This window comes from Giardia intestinalis, chromosome 3 (genome assembly GCF_000002435.2).
Source record: "Giardia intestinalis strain WB C6 chromosome 3, whole genome shotgun sequence".
NCBI lineage: Eukaryota > Fornicata > Diplomonadida > Hexamitidae > Giardia > Giardia duodenalis.
The window spans coordinates 1,205,221-1,220,510 of NC_051858.1; the positions used below are offsets into that span (position 1 = coordinate 1,205,221).

Here is a 15,290-nt window from a genome sequence, read left to right on the forward strand (position 1 = left end):
AGCGATAACGAGAGCACTAAGCCTGCCATCCTCGCTGGAGGTGCCGGCAAACGGTGCCCCGCATCCGCCCACGGAAGGGCTGAGTCGTGTGCTGTTGTCATAATATTCCATACTGGCGCAGATAAACCTCCCGGTGGCACTTGGGGATTCCCGACACGGTGCGCTAATATACTACTTGCTCGAGCTATCGCTCAGATCTGCGATCCCCGTGGTCTGGGCCAGGTGCCTTGAATGGCCTCCAGCCCTAGTAGGAGCACCGACCTGTGCTCCTTGTTCCAAACAAGCATTCCGTCTATTGTGCCCAGCCCTGAAAGACTCGCTCCTTCGCAGGTGCCCGAGCCAAGCGCTGTCTGCCGCCCAGGAGGCGTGCTGGCATTCAACAGAGAGGCTTGCAGATACCACAGACCTCGTTGGTAAAGCGCCTGGGCCCCTGCCCTGGGCACGAGTAAGAAGCCCCAGCAGTACTTCGCTGCGGACTATGACACGGCTCCTGTGTGCACCAGGCGATGCACAGCAGCCACGAGTGTGCAGTCCTCTGCGCCTGCCCACCGATGACGCAGCTGGGGCCTGTGGGGCAGCAGGGCCGAGACATACATATGGGAGGCGCCAACGGGCATTGGGCTATTGGCCGTCAAATGGTGGGTATGACTTGAGAGGTGGCTCGCGGCAAGTAGTTTACTCGACCGCAGCAGACAGGATCGCCTTTAGCCTAAAACTGCCATGTGTTGGTAGATGCACCTGTGTCTCCCACCACTGTTCTGTGTGCCATTATTATATTCTGGCGTCTCTAGATTTGGCAGAGGCATCCAACAAGGAATTCACAACTAGAGGCTGGCCCAACAGCCAGAGAGGCGTCTATTGGGCTGTACACCCATGCACCGGGTTGTCTTGAAGGGGTCGTTCCCTCTCTAATCACGTGCCCTGTCCCCGGTCCGTACCGGCGAAAGTCTTACTGAGACACCCACTGTCCAGGATACTGACCAGATCACCAGGCAGCTATTGGCCGGAATAAGGGAGAGCCGCTCTCCTTGGCATACTCTACCATGTGCGTGCAAGAATGGATGGACCATAAAGTGACGCCACTCAGTTCTTCTTTCGGAAAACGAAAAACCAAACCAGCACAGCCGCCACACCGCCGACGACGAGGACCACGCCGATGGCGATGCCAGAGATGGCCCCCGACGAGAGGGCGGACTTTTTGGAGGTGTTGTCGTACTCCAGACATATGGGCTTGACTGCGCCCTCTGGAACCACGCAGAGGCTGCACTTGGAGATCACCTTGTGACACGCCTTGCACGTGCTCTCGGAGAAGTAGTACCCGGCCAGGCAGTCGAAGCATGCCTCCCCATGAGGACAGGTGGCGCAGCCCTTGGAGCACGCCTTGCATACCTCCTTCTCCAGGTAGAACCCGCTGTTGCAGGCGCTGCAGACCCCACTACTACACATTGCACAGTTCGTCGGGCATGTAAGGAGCGTTCCGTTGTACGTTATCCCGTACCCGGCCACGGTGCTATCACACCAGCCGTCGCTCGCCTTCGTGCAGACAGTCTTCCCGGGGAGGAGCGTGGAGGTGTAGCACCCCCCGTTGAGGCTGAAGGAGTTCGAGCTGCAAGCAACACACCTACCGGCGGCGACATTCGCACACGCGATGCCAGCCGCCCGCGAGCTGGAGGAGGTGCACGCCCCGTTGTTGGGGTACTCCGTGCTCTTGACGCAGCGCGAGCAGTAGCTGGTCCCGCCCACCGTGAGCCCGCACTCTGCGCAGCTGCTGTCCTGCACGCACTGCGGGACGCACGATCCCTTGGTACCGTCGCTGTACTCCAATCGCCTCTTGGCAGGGCAGGCGGTGCAGTCGCCGGATGCCGGTCCGCTGCACGTGGCACACTCAGAGCTACACGGCTTGCATTCTCCCGAGCCCTCGACGTAGAACCCGTCCCTGCACGTCTTGCACTTGGATTCCGACTCGCAGACTGCGCAGTTGCCGAGCGTGCACGCCACGCACCTCGAGACGCCGCCCACGGTGGCCTTGTAGTACCCGGCGGAGCCCAGGCAGTCCTTCACGCACAGACCGTGGGGGTCGAGGCTGTGGTCATCGGTACACTTTGTGCACACGTCTCTGTCCTCGCACGTGTCGCAGTTGGGGTCCTTGCACTTGGTCGCCACGCACTGACTATCGGAGAGTGTGTAGCCATACTTGCACTTCTTACAGCTCGACTCGTCGCACTCAGCGCAGTTCTCCACCGCGCACCCGACACACTTCCCGTCCTTCAGATAGGACCCGTCATCGCACGCGCAGCTGTGGGTCGAGGATGAGGACCCCTGTATGCCCTTCTGCCCCTTGGGACAGCTGGCCAGGCAGCTCCTCTTATCCAGGCTCAGGTAGAGGTCGCGGCACTCCAGACACTGAAGACCACTGTCCTTCATCTCACACCTTTGGCATCCCTCTATTCCCCCGTTGGCTGAGTCTCCACAGTGCCAGCATCTGCTATTCCTGGTGAACACCTCTTTGGTTGAACTGTTACATGCGGTACACACATTGTTTTGCACTGTCTGACAAATCTGAGACCCTACTTGATCCAGAATATTGTTAAATAAGTAGCATCCACCATAAAACAAGAAGTATTGCCCGTTGCTATCATTCTTACAAGATGTACATTTTCCTGTTTTAGGGTCTTTTGTACAAATATCATCAAATCCGCTGATTGACCTACAGAGGCCATTCTGAGGCACTTCTGATGAATTGGCGCACTGTGTGCACAACGATTGTCCCCGTACATCTATAGTATTTCTTGATAAACAGATACTGTTGCCAGTTATGCTACCTATAGCATAACATGCAGAAGCGCTCCATACATAAGCCTTTGGACAGTAGTCACAATAGCCAAAAGCAGCTATGTTAGAAGCAGGCTTGCATCGATAATCAAAGGGGCACATGTTTGAATCTGAGCACGTCTCACAATCAGCCTCAACCTTCCCTGACAATCTCGGTTGACTGCATTGTTGGCAATTATACACGCCACTGTGCCCACCAAAACCTATTGGGTCCCCGCAGTGAATACAGCGTTCAAGAGAAGTAGCATTAGGATTAGTAAAGACGAGTGATGGGTATCCTTCGACGCCTTTTCCGCACTCTTTACAAAGCCCATTTTCTGCGCGGTGACAAATGGTTTTTTTCCATGGACTATCTAAATTATAGCAGCCACCATAAAATAAGAAATAGTCACCGTTACATTTTGTGCACCATCCACCCGTCGGTGATTTGACACATACAGATCCTGTGCTAGCCTGATCCTTAATAGAAACACATTTCCCATTGATGGGAACATGTCCAGAAGTGCATTCTGTGCAGAGAAACATAGTTAAATTTATCAGGCATTTATCCTGAAGACAGTTTAATACTGCATCTTTACATGAGTATCCAAACCCATTATGATATATAGGTACCTCTTCAGAGAAGAACACTGTCAACAGGCAAGTTGATATTAGGGACAGCGAGAATGGCCTCATGACAAATATTATTCTTTATTAAATATTAGCGAGAATTGAGCCCAATATATTGACTAAGCTGTTGGAAGCGATATTTGGAAGTAAAGCCATTAGAATACTATCTGTCGCGCTTGCTGAGGATATAGCATAACATCGAGATTTACAGAAAAGATTACTCTATTTACACTAATCACCGAATCACACGATGGTCTAATCAGTCTATAACCTTACTCCCTAGCAAGATTTACAAAACTACTCTGTTTGTCTCTGTCGTCAAAAGGATTTTTCTGTCTTAACATTAGTAATATAACTACTGTTCCTAAGGCTTCACAAGGTTTGCAGTATAGAGGGTTTTTAATGGAGGATGTGCTGAAAGAATGTACCTGGCACATACTGTACCTTGTGAAGGAGCTTCTGCTGTTAGGAATATCTCCTTGGTAGTTGTAAGTAAATCAATTGTGGACAAGCTACTCGCAGAGCTATACACTATTCGGGAAATCACATATCTCCTTGTTTCGAAGTATCCATGTCTGTGGAAACTAATACCAGTGACACTTTTGTTAAACGAAACACTACGATGGAAGCACTAGTAGATCTTATTAAAGGCTTGGAAGTACAGCAAAGGAGAAAATGGAGCGGTATATCGTGTCATTAGAAGGCCTTACCTACTTCTATAAATCATATCTTAACCTCGAGCTACTTAACGTACTTTCCTTTTGAGAAAAGGTCGTAACCTATGTGACTAAAATCCTTCTATTCTACTGATGAATCGTTGTTCACAAGGAGTACCTTGTCACTTGAAGCATATAAACGTCTAGATATCATGTTGTAATAGGTACTCTGTTTGAACACCTGTCCACAGAAGAAGTGCACACTCTAGAGAGCATGAAGATGCAGCCAAGGTGGTTCTGAAAACATGGTCTGCCGTGAATCTGTCTGGCTTATTGCAGAGAACTACTTACCGTTCTCGCTCACGTTTGATATTCTATGCCGCTGGGCCCGCCTGGGGCGCACTCAGAGGCCCACGGGCAGCCCGCCCAAGCCTGATCCGTCCGAGGGTGGTTGTAGGCAGCAAGCAGGAGTTCCCCTCCACTAGTGCAGAGGGACGATCAGGGTCCCGTGCAATCGTCGGTGCCTGTGCCTCCGTGTCTCGGGGAGTGCAACGCGGGCTGGAGATCAGACCAGCCCGGCGACCAGAGCAGAGCCCGACAAGTGCAAGGCGGTGGGCGTGGGTGTCATCCAGCAACTGCATGGATACCACAGCGAGAAGGTCAAGAAGCGCAGGGACGTTCTCAACCATCTACGGGATAGACGGCTCCCTTCACCCCAAACCAAAGAGGTACTGAGGGAGCCCAGTGGTGCCGGAGGGGGCCGGCCTGGGCCTTCATTGTCCGCGTGGCAGCCAACGAGCACCCGACGACCATCTCCTGCCAGCATCTTCTAATCACCAAGTGGGCCCACTATGGGACCAGAATGACTACGACTGAGAAGGCGTACTGACTCGGAGCCTGGGTGATCTCCCATACAAGCCACCGCCGCCCTGGGCAGGTCTCTCGCCCACGCACGGCTGGGATCAGAAGTTCGAGAGTCGAATCTCCTCGGATCCCTGCAGAAGAAGCCCAAGCGGAGATCCGACGGCCCTGGTACTCAGCCCCAGCAAGCATCAGCCCCGCGACTGCCCGATGAGGGAGCCACCGAAGAAAGCTTGTAGAGGCTCGAAGAAGAGAGTCTAGAGAGCAGCCGATAGAGTGAGCAGGGGGCCCACACCTCCCTGTCATGGAGAGCGGCGCATGGTGGCAGGCTCTCAATGGTCCCAATGGGGTCACTCGCTGACTACACGAACTGGCTCAAGGATGCTGGAGTTCACTAAGAGACTGCACCCTTGGGGACCTCCTACGCGATCCACAGCACGAGGAGCTGCCACGCCTCCTTCACATCACCGGAGGGCCCTGAGCAGCACGTCTCGGGAACCCTCTCCGTCTGAGCTCCTTCTGCAGCCTTGCGACAGACAGACGGTGCCAGCCCACGCACCAGGTCTCGGCGCCCGAGCGCGGTGTCCCGCGTGGGCCCTCACCATTGCCTGCCATGATGCCCCGGACAGAAAGCATCGGACCGGAGCGCTTCCCAGACTCCCCGGAGGCGCTCAGGGACGACCTCAACTATCTGCCAGGACAGGTTGAGTGTGCGGTTGAGAGACCAGCAACACCAGAGCGCCCTTGAGTTGTTCGCGGCCCGGTGGAGCCAGGTCAGCCCTTGCCTCAAACAGGGGTCCCAGTCGCTGGCTGTCCCCAGAGGGTCCTGGAACCTGCAGAACTCTACAAGGGAGACGTCGCCCCGGACACACACCAGTGCACTGTGAACCCCACCCCTCACGGGGGAGAGATCAGGTATCACACCAAGAACGAGGACCTTAGGAACCTGATGGAGAGGAGCGCCCTACGCTGGAGTGGCACCAGGCGAACGCCAAAGTAGTAGGAGCGGAAGAGCACGTGCCCGTCCTGCGCGAAGACCCTCCGCGGCGAGGCCGTCCAGACGTATGCAGCACAGACACCGGATGCAGGGTGCTACTGAGTGGGGCAACGGGGATGGAGAAGGACGTCCCCCTCAGCGCCCTTCGTGCGAGCGTGCTCAGGGGAGGGTACCTAACACCCCGCAGAGCTCCAGTCGAGAGCCGAGGAGACGCGCCTCGCTCACACAGCGGGGAAGCGGAGGAGCGGCATTCACCACCCCACTGCCCGGCCTGAAGCCTCGCCTCGAGGGGGAGCTGCCCCCTAACAGCGCCACCGACGACCAGCACCTTGCTATCCAGAGGGCCGGATCAGGACGGCCTGGCCCCTGAGAGACAAGAGCCCCCTCAGCCATCGGAGAGCACGGACGGCCAGTCCGCGGGGCTCGAAGTCCCCGGGCCTGCGTTGGCGAGTCCATCCGGGTGCAGGCCTTCAGCGAGATCCTCAGCGCGATCCATAGGATGGAATGCATGCTCTGTACGGTTTCGCCTGGCCCTTCCCCAAGAACGAGACAGGACAACCACGATCAGCGGACGATCATGATGCGCTCCACAACACAGTTCCAAGGAGCTGCGTCGGGACCTTCCTCCGGCTGCGCCACGCTGCACTCCTGGACTCGGTCCCTCGGGACCCTGCGCATGCCCCCATACTGCGTGGTACAGAACCTGCTCACCAGGAGCTGAAGGAGATACTCCACTCACTGCCCATGCCGACGACACACCCATCTTCCATAGTAGCGGCAGTGACGCGACAGGGTAGTCACAGAGGCGACAGGCCTGGTGAAGCAACATGGCTCGACGGTCACCACCGGGTGCAGGAGCACAGAGGAGCAGGAGGCCTCCTTCTTGGCCGGTCTCAAGGAGCCCCCAGGGCAACCGAGGGCCGAAGCTAGTGATGGTACTAATCACTCGCCACACTTGTTGAGACGGACCCACACGTGACCCATATGAATCCCTCGACAAGAAATAGGACTTGGGGTGCTTGGCTGGCAGAGGCGGACTGATCCTGCCCGCACCGGAGAGTGGTGGCGGCTCACATGAGAGATCACTCAGGTAGTAGGTGACCTCACCCCGGTGACACGGAGAGTAAATTAGTATCCTAGCCAGATTAAGTATTTTCATTGTAACAATCTTAGTTTGAAAATAATTATAGATTGTACTTCGCATTTACATTGTTAGGATCGCAGAAATATCCTCATCACTTAGAGCGCCTAGGAGATGTCGCCTATCGGATTCGTCTAATATTAACCCGCTTGTCGGTTCGTGGTATATGCGATTGGGGGCAGTGTCTTCTAAATTAGGATACTTTTCATATTGCTTGATCATGTAGTCTATGTTTCGTAGCTCGCTATTAACAGCGCGTTCTATAGAGCCTGGAAGCCGCGGAGAGATTGGTTCGCGGCTAGCTAGCATCGGGCCGGGATCAACTGGGGTTCTACTGAGAGTAAACGACCCCGCAGAATTGGATCGAGGTAACGGCCGGTCTTTTGCTGGGATGCGGTACTCTGAACCACTGGGCGTGTAGGGTGCACGCGCAGACTGTGGCCGCAGTGGCTGTGTTTGGAGGTCTACTCGTGGAGAAGGCTGTAGCGCAGGATGAGAGTGATATGCCTCGTGCTGCTTCTGTTGTTGTTGGATGGTTTGCTTGGCAGCTCGTAATTCTGAAACCAGCGTTCTGATCCTGCCTTTGGCCACAATCAGCTCTTTGTTGAGGGCCTCCACTTCTTCGGCCTTAGCAAGTACAGCAGGGCTCTTTGTAGACGGCGTACTTCGTCGAGCATCGAGATCCTTCTTGAGTCGGACTACGTCTGCATGTAGAGACTTGTTCTTCGCCTGCATCTTTTCGTTTGCCGCGACAACCCCTTCGAGATTTTTCTGAGGCGCTGCTTGACTGTCTCGTCACCTACATGCTGAACATCTACAATATCAGCGAGACGTACAAGTTGAAGAAGAAGCTTGTGGGACTTGTTTCTAATGGATGGACGGGGGTATCTCTCCACCGCGTCTAGGGTGTGAATTGCATGCCAATCAGCTGCTCACAGTGTCTGCCACTCCAGGCCATGAGAAGTTATCTACCACAGAGCTCATCAACTTCACTTCTGAGTCGAAAAGTTCCACTGGATGTACAGCTACACGATGTACCGCGGACGAGGACGTGAAGAGTGGCATTTATTGAGCTGAGTCCTTTCTGTCGATCCTTTCGAGGAAGCCGCGTATGTCTTTCTGTGCCGCAAGCCTGAGGGTCTCGTCCCGGGGCTCGTCGAGCTGAGCAAGGGTCTGAAGGACGTCCCCGAAGACCTCTGGCCCACGGAACTCGGCGAGGTAGTGCAGGACCGCCGCCAGCTCCGTGTCTGGAAGCGCTGCAAGGGACTGTGCGATGGACAGGGCCCTCGTTTTGTCTTATAAATTGCCAGAACTGACCCATCTCACGGCTGCAAAGGAGTTGCATTCAGTGCATGGGATCCGTGGTCTGGTCTCTAGGTACCTGTACAGCACTGTTGGTCACATGTGAGCCCGTGGACACGCAAGGCGCGCTACTGGATAAGCCAAACATTCATCCACACGCCTGATGCTTGGTGCACTGGCTGAGACCCTGCTGTCTGTGCTAGCAGGAACAGACACCGAGCAGACCCATCGATGACGGTTTACTATCTAAGTACATCTACGCCTTCCCCCTGCAGAGGAACCACCAGCAGAGGAAGCCGATGAGGCCGCCGACAACAACGATGACAGCGACGGAGATACCCGCTATGGCACCAGTGGAGAGCCCGCTCTTGTTGGTGCTACCGCTATCCTTTATGAGGTAGCAGAGGACGGAACCTTTATTGTTGGGCGGAGGGGCGCAGTTTAGGCAGCCCTTAATACCAGTGACTCCGTTGCTATCACTTTCACAAGACGTGCACGCACCTTCTCCTGATGCGGTCTTGTAGTATCCCGTAGCACACGCCTTACATGTTGTAGCTGCTCCATTACATGTTTCGCAGCTAGCGTCACACTTTGTGCACGCACTTGCACTCTTTACATATCCGTCCAGACACGTAGTACAGTCGGTACTGCTAGCACATTCCTTACACCCTTCAGAACAAACTGTAAGGGTACCTGAATCCAACTTGTAACCATCTGCAGCTTTTTGACACGTACCACCATTTGGTGCACTAATGCAAACCGTCTTACCGGGATACTTGACTGTTTCATAGCACCCTCCGTTCATCTTAAAGTAGTTATCGGCACACGTTCCACAAACACCATTCTGAATAGGCGAGTCGTTGCACGTAGGTGTGGCGCGGCTAGCCTTTGGTGCACAGACGCCATTTTGAGGATATTCTGTCGTTGTGGCGCACTCAGAGCAGTAGCTAGCGCCATCGATAGTGAGCCCACACGTCTTGCATGCTCCTGCTCCTGTGCCCGTTGTGCAGCCTTCTCCGCACGTGCCCTTAGTACCGTCGTCCCCGTACCTGAGTGCTTTTCCGGTGGGACACTCGGTGCAGTCGCTGGCAGTGCCTGCGCTGCATGTCTTGCAGCTTTCGTGGCACGGAGAGCACGCGTCGCCGTTTTTATAGAACCCGTCGTTGCATGCTTGGCACTGCCCCTGATCATCGCAAGTCTTGCAGTTAGCCGCAGTGCACTCTTTACAGAGTTTCTTTGCTCCTTCGGTGGCTCCATAGTAGTTTCCAATCTTAGCGCAGCTGTCTATGCACTGGCTTGTCGGCGTGAGGTATGTGCTACCATCACAGTCTGTGCAGACCTCGTTCTCCTTTCCTTCGTTGCTGCACGCCTTGCATCCGGGGGTCTTGCAGTTGCTTACCGCCTCGCACGTAGTTTTGTCGGCACTAGGCTTGTATCCATCCGTGCAGGCGGAGCATGTAACGAGGGCAGCCCCTGATCGGCCACTAACCAGAGCACACGTGGCGCAATTGGCAATTCCGTCGGTGCTGTCATTACAAGGGAGGCATTTATTTCCTGCACTGCTGTCATCCTTGGGGAAGAAGCCGTCTTTGCATTGGTCTTTTTGTACGCACGACGTGCCTTCGCTTGTGGTTTTCAGGTAGTTGTTATCGGTGCATTTTGTACACTTGATCTTCTTAGATTGCTCATCGTAGCTACAGGTGTCGCAATTGGCAACGCCACCATTGAGGTTATCGCTGCAAGAAACACACTTGTTGCCATTCTCAGAATCATCAACTGCAACGAACTTATTAGTGCTACCAGAATTACATTGGGCTTTATCTACGCACACGTTATCCTTGAGATACTTACTGACTCCACACTTGGTACACGTTGCAACCTTGCCGGCCTCAGCGCCGGCTGTTGCGTCAGGGGCGCTGCATTCTGCGCAGTCAGCAATGCCCTTGTATGTGTTTCCGCCAGCTGCTATTGTTACTCCAGTTGTATCGCCACATGCGATCACAGACTGTTCAGTGTTCGCCGCTCCCACCGGAGCAAAGTACCCCGGGGCCGCCTCGGTGCATACGCCATCTCCGTCGGAACTTAAGCACAGGCTGTGTCCAGGAAGGCCTTCTCCGCTGGAATAACAGCCGTCCTTGTACATGAATGAGTTGCCTCCGCACTGCGTGCACTTCCCTGCGCTATGTTGCGGACAAAGCGTTTTGCTTGGCCCCTCAGCGTTGACGTCTACACACTGGCCGTTCACGGGGGCGTAGTTTGCTCCGTTGCACTCAGAGCACCAAGTGTCTTGACCAATGGTGACGCCACACGTTTTACACTTTCCATCGTCAGCTTCTTGGGTGCAGGCTGTCCGTGCCAGCTGAAGGATGACGATCGCGAGCAAAAATCTGCCGAACATTAGGCCGCCGACCTGCTGGGTGGCGCTTCCAACGCAAAGCCCGGGGCCAGGCTACCACAGACAGCTTCTTGCGTGTCCATGGTAACTGGCCACTAGTCTCCGAGAAGACCCCCAGATCGCCGTGGATACATGTTTATACTCTAGCATAGTATTCATAGCCTGTAGCAATCCTGTCAATATAAGCCGTACATAGCGTAAGAATTCTGTTGGTGTTTAAGCCGTAGTTACCCGTCACAAGCACTGTAATGAATGACAGGTCAGGAAGAGACAGCGAGATCGCGAAACCAGGTTGATATGCCAGAATAAGGATGAGCACCCTTGGGTCCATAGAGCTGAGTCCTTATAGAATTATGCAAAACGACTCATCTGTTACTTAGAGGGTTTGCTGGTAACGAGGACATAATTGGATCTATGCATTTGAGGAACTATCAAGAGGACTGCCTAAAGTGCTTTCAGAGCAATTTTGCAAAGAACACACCTCCTCCACAGCTACCATAGCACACCCATATGCATGCAGATAGTTACGCACACGAATAGCTTGCTTCCGAGTAAGGTGTGCTCGTTTGTAGTCATGTGCATCAAAGAGGGCTGAAAATGCCTGTAAAGCAACCTGAGAGCCCAGGCTTTCCCAGAAGTGAAGATTCATTATCGTCTTCGCACGTTCTATATGCTTAGGACCAGATTCAACGCCTTCATCCTCTGTGTCTGGGGCTGGTGCGCGAGATGGGAAAAGAATGGGCATAGGTCTTCTGTTAGATCGCAGAGAAAGAGTGAAAGGACGAGTAGAAGAAAATAAAAAACATAAAAATGGACGATTCTGGTAACGATATTGGAGAGCAGCTCCGCACAAAAATCAACTCCCTGAGAACACAGCTAGCCACACTCAAGGACAGCGCGCGCAGTGCCATACAGGACGATGATATAGCCCGCTTAGCTCTATTGCAGGGCAAGGTCACCGAGATCTCAGGGGCACTTACATCTCTAAAAGCTGAGTTCAAAGCTCTTACGTTATCTGACAACCTAACACGTGAGCTAGATCAGCTTTTAGTGTTTTTAGAGACAGGTGTTAACAGTCTTAAGAGCGAGCTCAGACAGGCAGACCGCGGGCCGGTAGTGACGACAGTTGACGTACCCACTGTCGTAACCCGAGAGGTGCTGCAGACTCTCGATACAAAGAAGGACAACGAAATACTAAAGTTGGCGGATAATGTGAAGATAATCGCCGAGGTTAACAATCGTATCAATGAGAAGCTGGATGAGGGGGCAGAGGTCATGGAGGATGTTGACACGGAAATAGTGGCAGCGCAGGAAAAGATTGACCAGGCTGTGGGTAGAATGAAGCTCTTCCAGAGCTACATGAAGAAAACAAAGGTCCCTGCCTCTGTCTGCATTCTTACCTTCATTTTCCTGATTATCGTTTGGTCGTCTAAAGCATTCTGCTCATGGGGATTCACGTGGCAGTGTCCTTAAGCCGCCCTGCGGCACCGCGAACTTTATGTAAACAATTAATGGTATCCTTGCTTGACCCTGCCTTATCTCCCCACGGTTCGCGCTCATTGACATCGCCGCGGGTGTTGGTTGCTCTTGCGCGCTTGGGGCTGTCACCAGAAGAGCTGGAGCATGACTTACAGGCTCAGGTCCAGGACAAGAGCTGCGACCCTTATTCAAAAGAAACAAGGCATAAGTTGGATGCTGTAAAACACATGACCGAATTTGTAGACAAGTATGGTGTCACAGAAGAAGAGGGGAAGCTCTACAGCCTCGAGTCCCTTGTTTCCGCGAATCCTCTAACAAATGAAGTTGCTGAGCTGTGCACGTCTTACAAGGCGCAGTCTATCCGGGGACTAAAGCACAAACACGACGATCTCAACGTTGAAGAGCATCCACTTGCCAACACATGGAGCAACAGGAAAAGAACGAAGCCTTCAAACTCACCAAAGAAAGCCCATGCGTCTCCTGAGTACTCACGAACTCAAAGACAGAATAGGGCTCTATTTGCATCACAACCACTGTCATTTGACGATCGCATAGCTCAGAAGCGAGCAAGCATCAGCGCTGAAAAGGCAAGAATGATAGCCAGAGTCGAAGATGCGCTGCAGACACATGCAAGGGACATGAACGCGCAGACCACTTACCAGCAGAAGAAGGCTACCAGGCGATATGAAGCCCTTGAGCGGCTTTTAAAGGAGAAGGAGGAAGCCAGACAAGATCACCTTCTGAAGCAGCAGTTATCTGTTCAGCGCAGAGAAAACGCGGTGAAGACACTGGCGGAGATTGACCTGAACCGATCAACGCTTCTACAGTACAATCTACACGTGAAGGAGCTCAAGCGACGACGCTTCCTAGAACTCCAAGATTGCGAACGGGAGCAGCAGAGGCAAAAGGGGCTCCTCAATAGCTTTTATGCAGATGTCGTTCGGCATCGTCGCGAGGAACGCCTGGCAAAGAAACAACAGTTGGCCGAAATGGCGATTGCGGCAAAACAGAAGGTGTTCTCCCTGTTGAATCACCAAGCTGTCATAAATGCTTGTCACCGTGGCTTACAAATGCGGAATTCTCTTACGAAGGAGGCTACTAAATTGAGCAGCCACGCTTCCACAACCTTCGGACACTTGCCAGAACAGAGAAGTAATTGGGCTCAGTAAGGGCTCGTGCAGAAACAACGAAGGATGCGGAGACCTTCTTTATATACCCACAGTTGAACCCTTGCGCCCGATATTCTAGTAATTTGCTCGCGCAAAAAATGCCATTAGCCCGAAATCAACATTCCGACCCCCCGGACGAGCGTCCTATCTACATCTTCTACGTCCCAGAGGAGGAGTTCCAAGAGTCCATTGTCATGTATCTGAAGGAGCTTTCCCATGCGCGGTACATGCCAACCGGAATCCATGCGTTGTTATCAGAATTGGACCTCTCGTCCGATGCGCATCTTGACGTTTTCATCTACACATGTAGCATACTCAAGCGAATCTCAAGGAGGAGCCCATCGTTGCTGACCATTGAAACCATATTGGATTACTTTGCTGCCTGCTTCATTATCTCGTACAGTATGCTCTCCGACCTCACCCCACCCCTGCATGAATGGGCCGACGCCCTGGGGAAGCCATATAGTGAACGAAGGCTTTTGCAGCTCCAACGGAAGGCTCTTCTCCTCCTCCACTGGAAGATCTTCATCTCTAGACGGCAGTACGACTGGATGTGCCGTGAGATCCAGCGCACTCATGCGGAGCTGGGCTATAAGCCTCCCACGCGCTCCAAACACTTCGACTACAGAGATTATTGGCGAGGCTTCCGGTAAGGCAGATAAACTAGTGTGATTTACAGTAATATACCACGTTTGACAGTGCACTAATGCTAGTTAGGTCACCATGTTAGTTGTATTTCGTAGTAATAGTAGTAAGTAGTCGAACAGTGTCGAAGATATAGCTACATCTCGCTGTGCTTAGTTAGAGCTCTTTCTTGTCGTTCTTTGTCTTCTTACTCTTGAGCTTCTCCAGCTGCTTCTCTAATTCTGCCACTCGCTTCTCCAGCGTGAGCATTCTCGATCGTGTGGCGGTATTTGGAACGGACGATCCAGCAGATCCCTTGTCTTCTTTGCCTTTTTTCATCTTCTCCTCTGCCTGCTTAATGTGCTCTTCGAATGCTTTGCTCGTTTTGTCTTGTGCTTCCCGTCGTCGATCCAAAGTCTCCTTGTCCGATTTGATCTCTGCTTGAACAAAAGCGTCGACATCTGCACCAGCCTGACCACCCAGATAGTGTGTCCATATTCCATTGCTATAGACAGCAAACGTCGGGACTCGGTCTATGTGCACCGCGCCACACTCTTTGAGCATGTCGTCACAGTTGAGTGCGTAGAACTGTACGGACGGGTCAGCAGCGTGCATTCTCGTTGCAGAGCGCAGAATGGAGATTGCCGTACTCGGACACGCTGCACATTTCTTCCGCGAGACGAAAAGGACCGCGGCGCCAGAGTGAGTCCCGTTATCAACTCCCTTCATGACACTCTCCAGAGACGCGTCCGAGACTACGAGCGAATCATCGTAAGGTGCAAACTTATAGCGGATGTATTCTGATATTCCTGCAAGAGTAAATTCTCCTCTATACCTCTCTGCGTTCATCTCTTCGTAGACTAGAACATAGAGCGCCGGAAGGTTTTGAAGGTCAGGTGTCCCAAATATCTGCGCGTTGGCTTCGTCGTCCTTGTCAACCAGGAAGGTGTTATTGTGCAGGGCCATGACAGCATCTATTACCTCGCGCTGGTCATCCGTCAAGCCCGAGGAAGATCCAAAGAAGGTGATCACGTCACCGGTGAGGGCTTTGATCTCGTCAAACTTCTTAATTGTAAGAGTGCAAAATGTGACAAGCAAGAGAAGCAGGAGCATTTTTCGAAACCTTGGCATTTAGTATCTATTATAATGTGACATGTCACATGAGTAATTAATAATCAGTTAAAATCACCATGCTCTTAAGGATTCATTTTTGTATCGTTCACAA

General features: G+C 52.9%; 7 protein-coding genes across 7 annotated transcripts; 3 read left to right on the plus strand and 4 right to left on the minus strand.

Moving 5' to 3' along the window:
* Nucleotides 1-1,083: 1,083 nt before the first annotated feature.
* GL50803_00113801 (High cysteine membrane protein VSP-like) lies at nt 1,084-3,507 on the minus strand (the record flags this gene model as incomplete). Its single annotated transcript, XM_001710021.1, has 1 exon — nt 1,084-3,507. The coding sequence occupies one exon, from the start codon at nt 3,505-3,507 to the stop codon at nt 1,084-1,086; it is 2,424 nt and encodes an 807-aa protein (XP_001710073.1).
* Nucleotides 3,508-7,159: 3,652 nt separating this feature from the next.
* GL50803_0015093 (uncharacterized protein) lies at nt 7,160-7,831 on the minus strand (the record flags this gene model as incomplete). The annotated part of the gene is made up of 1 exon (XM_001710023.1): nt 7,160-7,831. The coding sequence occupies one exon, from the start codon at nt 7,829-7,831 to the stop codon at nt 7,160-7,162; it is 672 nt and encodes a 223-aa protein (XP_001710075.1).
* An 823-nt stretch (nt 7,832-8,654) lies between these two features.
* On the minus strand, nt 8,655-10,796 carry GL50803_00113797 (VSP with INR; the record flags this gene model as incomplete). Its single annotated transcript, XM_001710026.2, has 1 exon — nt 8,655-10,796. One exon carries the CDS (start codon nt 10,794-10,796, stop codon nt 8,655-8,657), a length of 2,142 nt encoding a protein of 713 aa, XP_001710078.2.
* An 807-nt stretch (nt 10,797-11,603) lies between these two features.
* GL50803_0010013 (Qc-SNARE 3) lies at nt 11,604-12,266 on the plus strand (the record flags this gene model as incomplete). Its single annotated transcript, XM_001710027.1, has 1 exon — nt 11,604-12,266. The coding sequence occupies one exon, from the start codon at nt 11,604-11,606 to the stop codon at nt 12,264-12,266; it is 663 nt and encodes a 220-aa protein (XP_001710079.1).
* Nucleotides 12,267-12,304: 38 nt separating this feature from the next.
* Nucleotides 12,305-13,441, plus strand: GL50803_0010014 (uncharacterized protein; the record flags this gene model as incomplete). Its single annotated transcript, XM_001710028.2, has 1 exon — nt 12,305-13,441. The coding sequence occupies one exon, from the start codon at nt 12,305-12,307 to the stop codon at nt 13,439-13,441; it is 1,137 nt and encodes a 378-aa protein (XP_001710080.2).
* A 98-nt stretch (nt 13,442-13,539) lies between these two features.
* Nucleotides 13,540-14,094, plus strand: GL50803_0015094 (uncharacterized protein; the record flags this gene model as incomplete). The annotated part of the gene is made up of 1 exon (XM_001710029.1): nt 13,540-14,094. The coding sequence occupies one exon, from the start codon at nt 13,540-13,542 to the stop codon at nt 14,092-14,094; it is 555 nt and encodes a 184-aa protein (XP_001710081.1).
* Nucleotides 14,095-14,242: 148 nt separating this feature from the next.
* On the minus strand, nt 14,243-15,178 carry GL50803_0010016 (Phasin superfamily protein; the record flags this gene model as incomplete). Its single annotated transcript, XM_001710030.2, has 1 exon — nt 14,243-15,178. One exon carries the CDS (start codon nt 15,176-15,178, stop codon nt 14,243-14,245), a length of 936 nt encoding a protein of 311 aa, XP_001710082.2.
* Nucleotides 15,179-15,290: the final 112 nt, after the last annotated feature.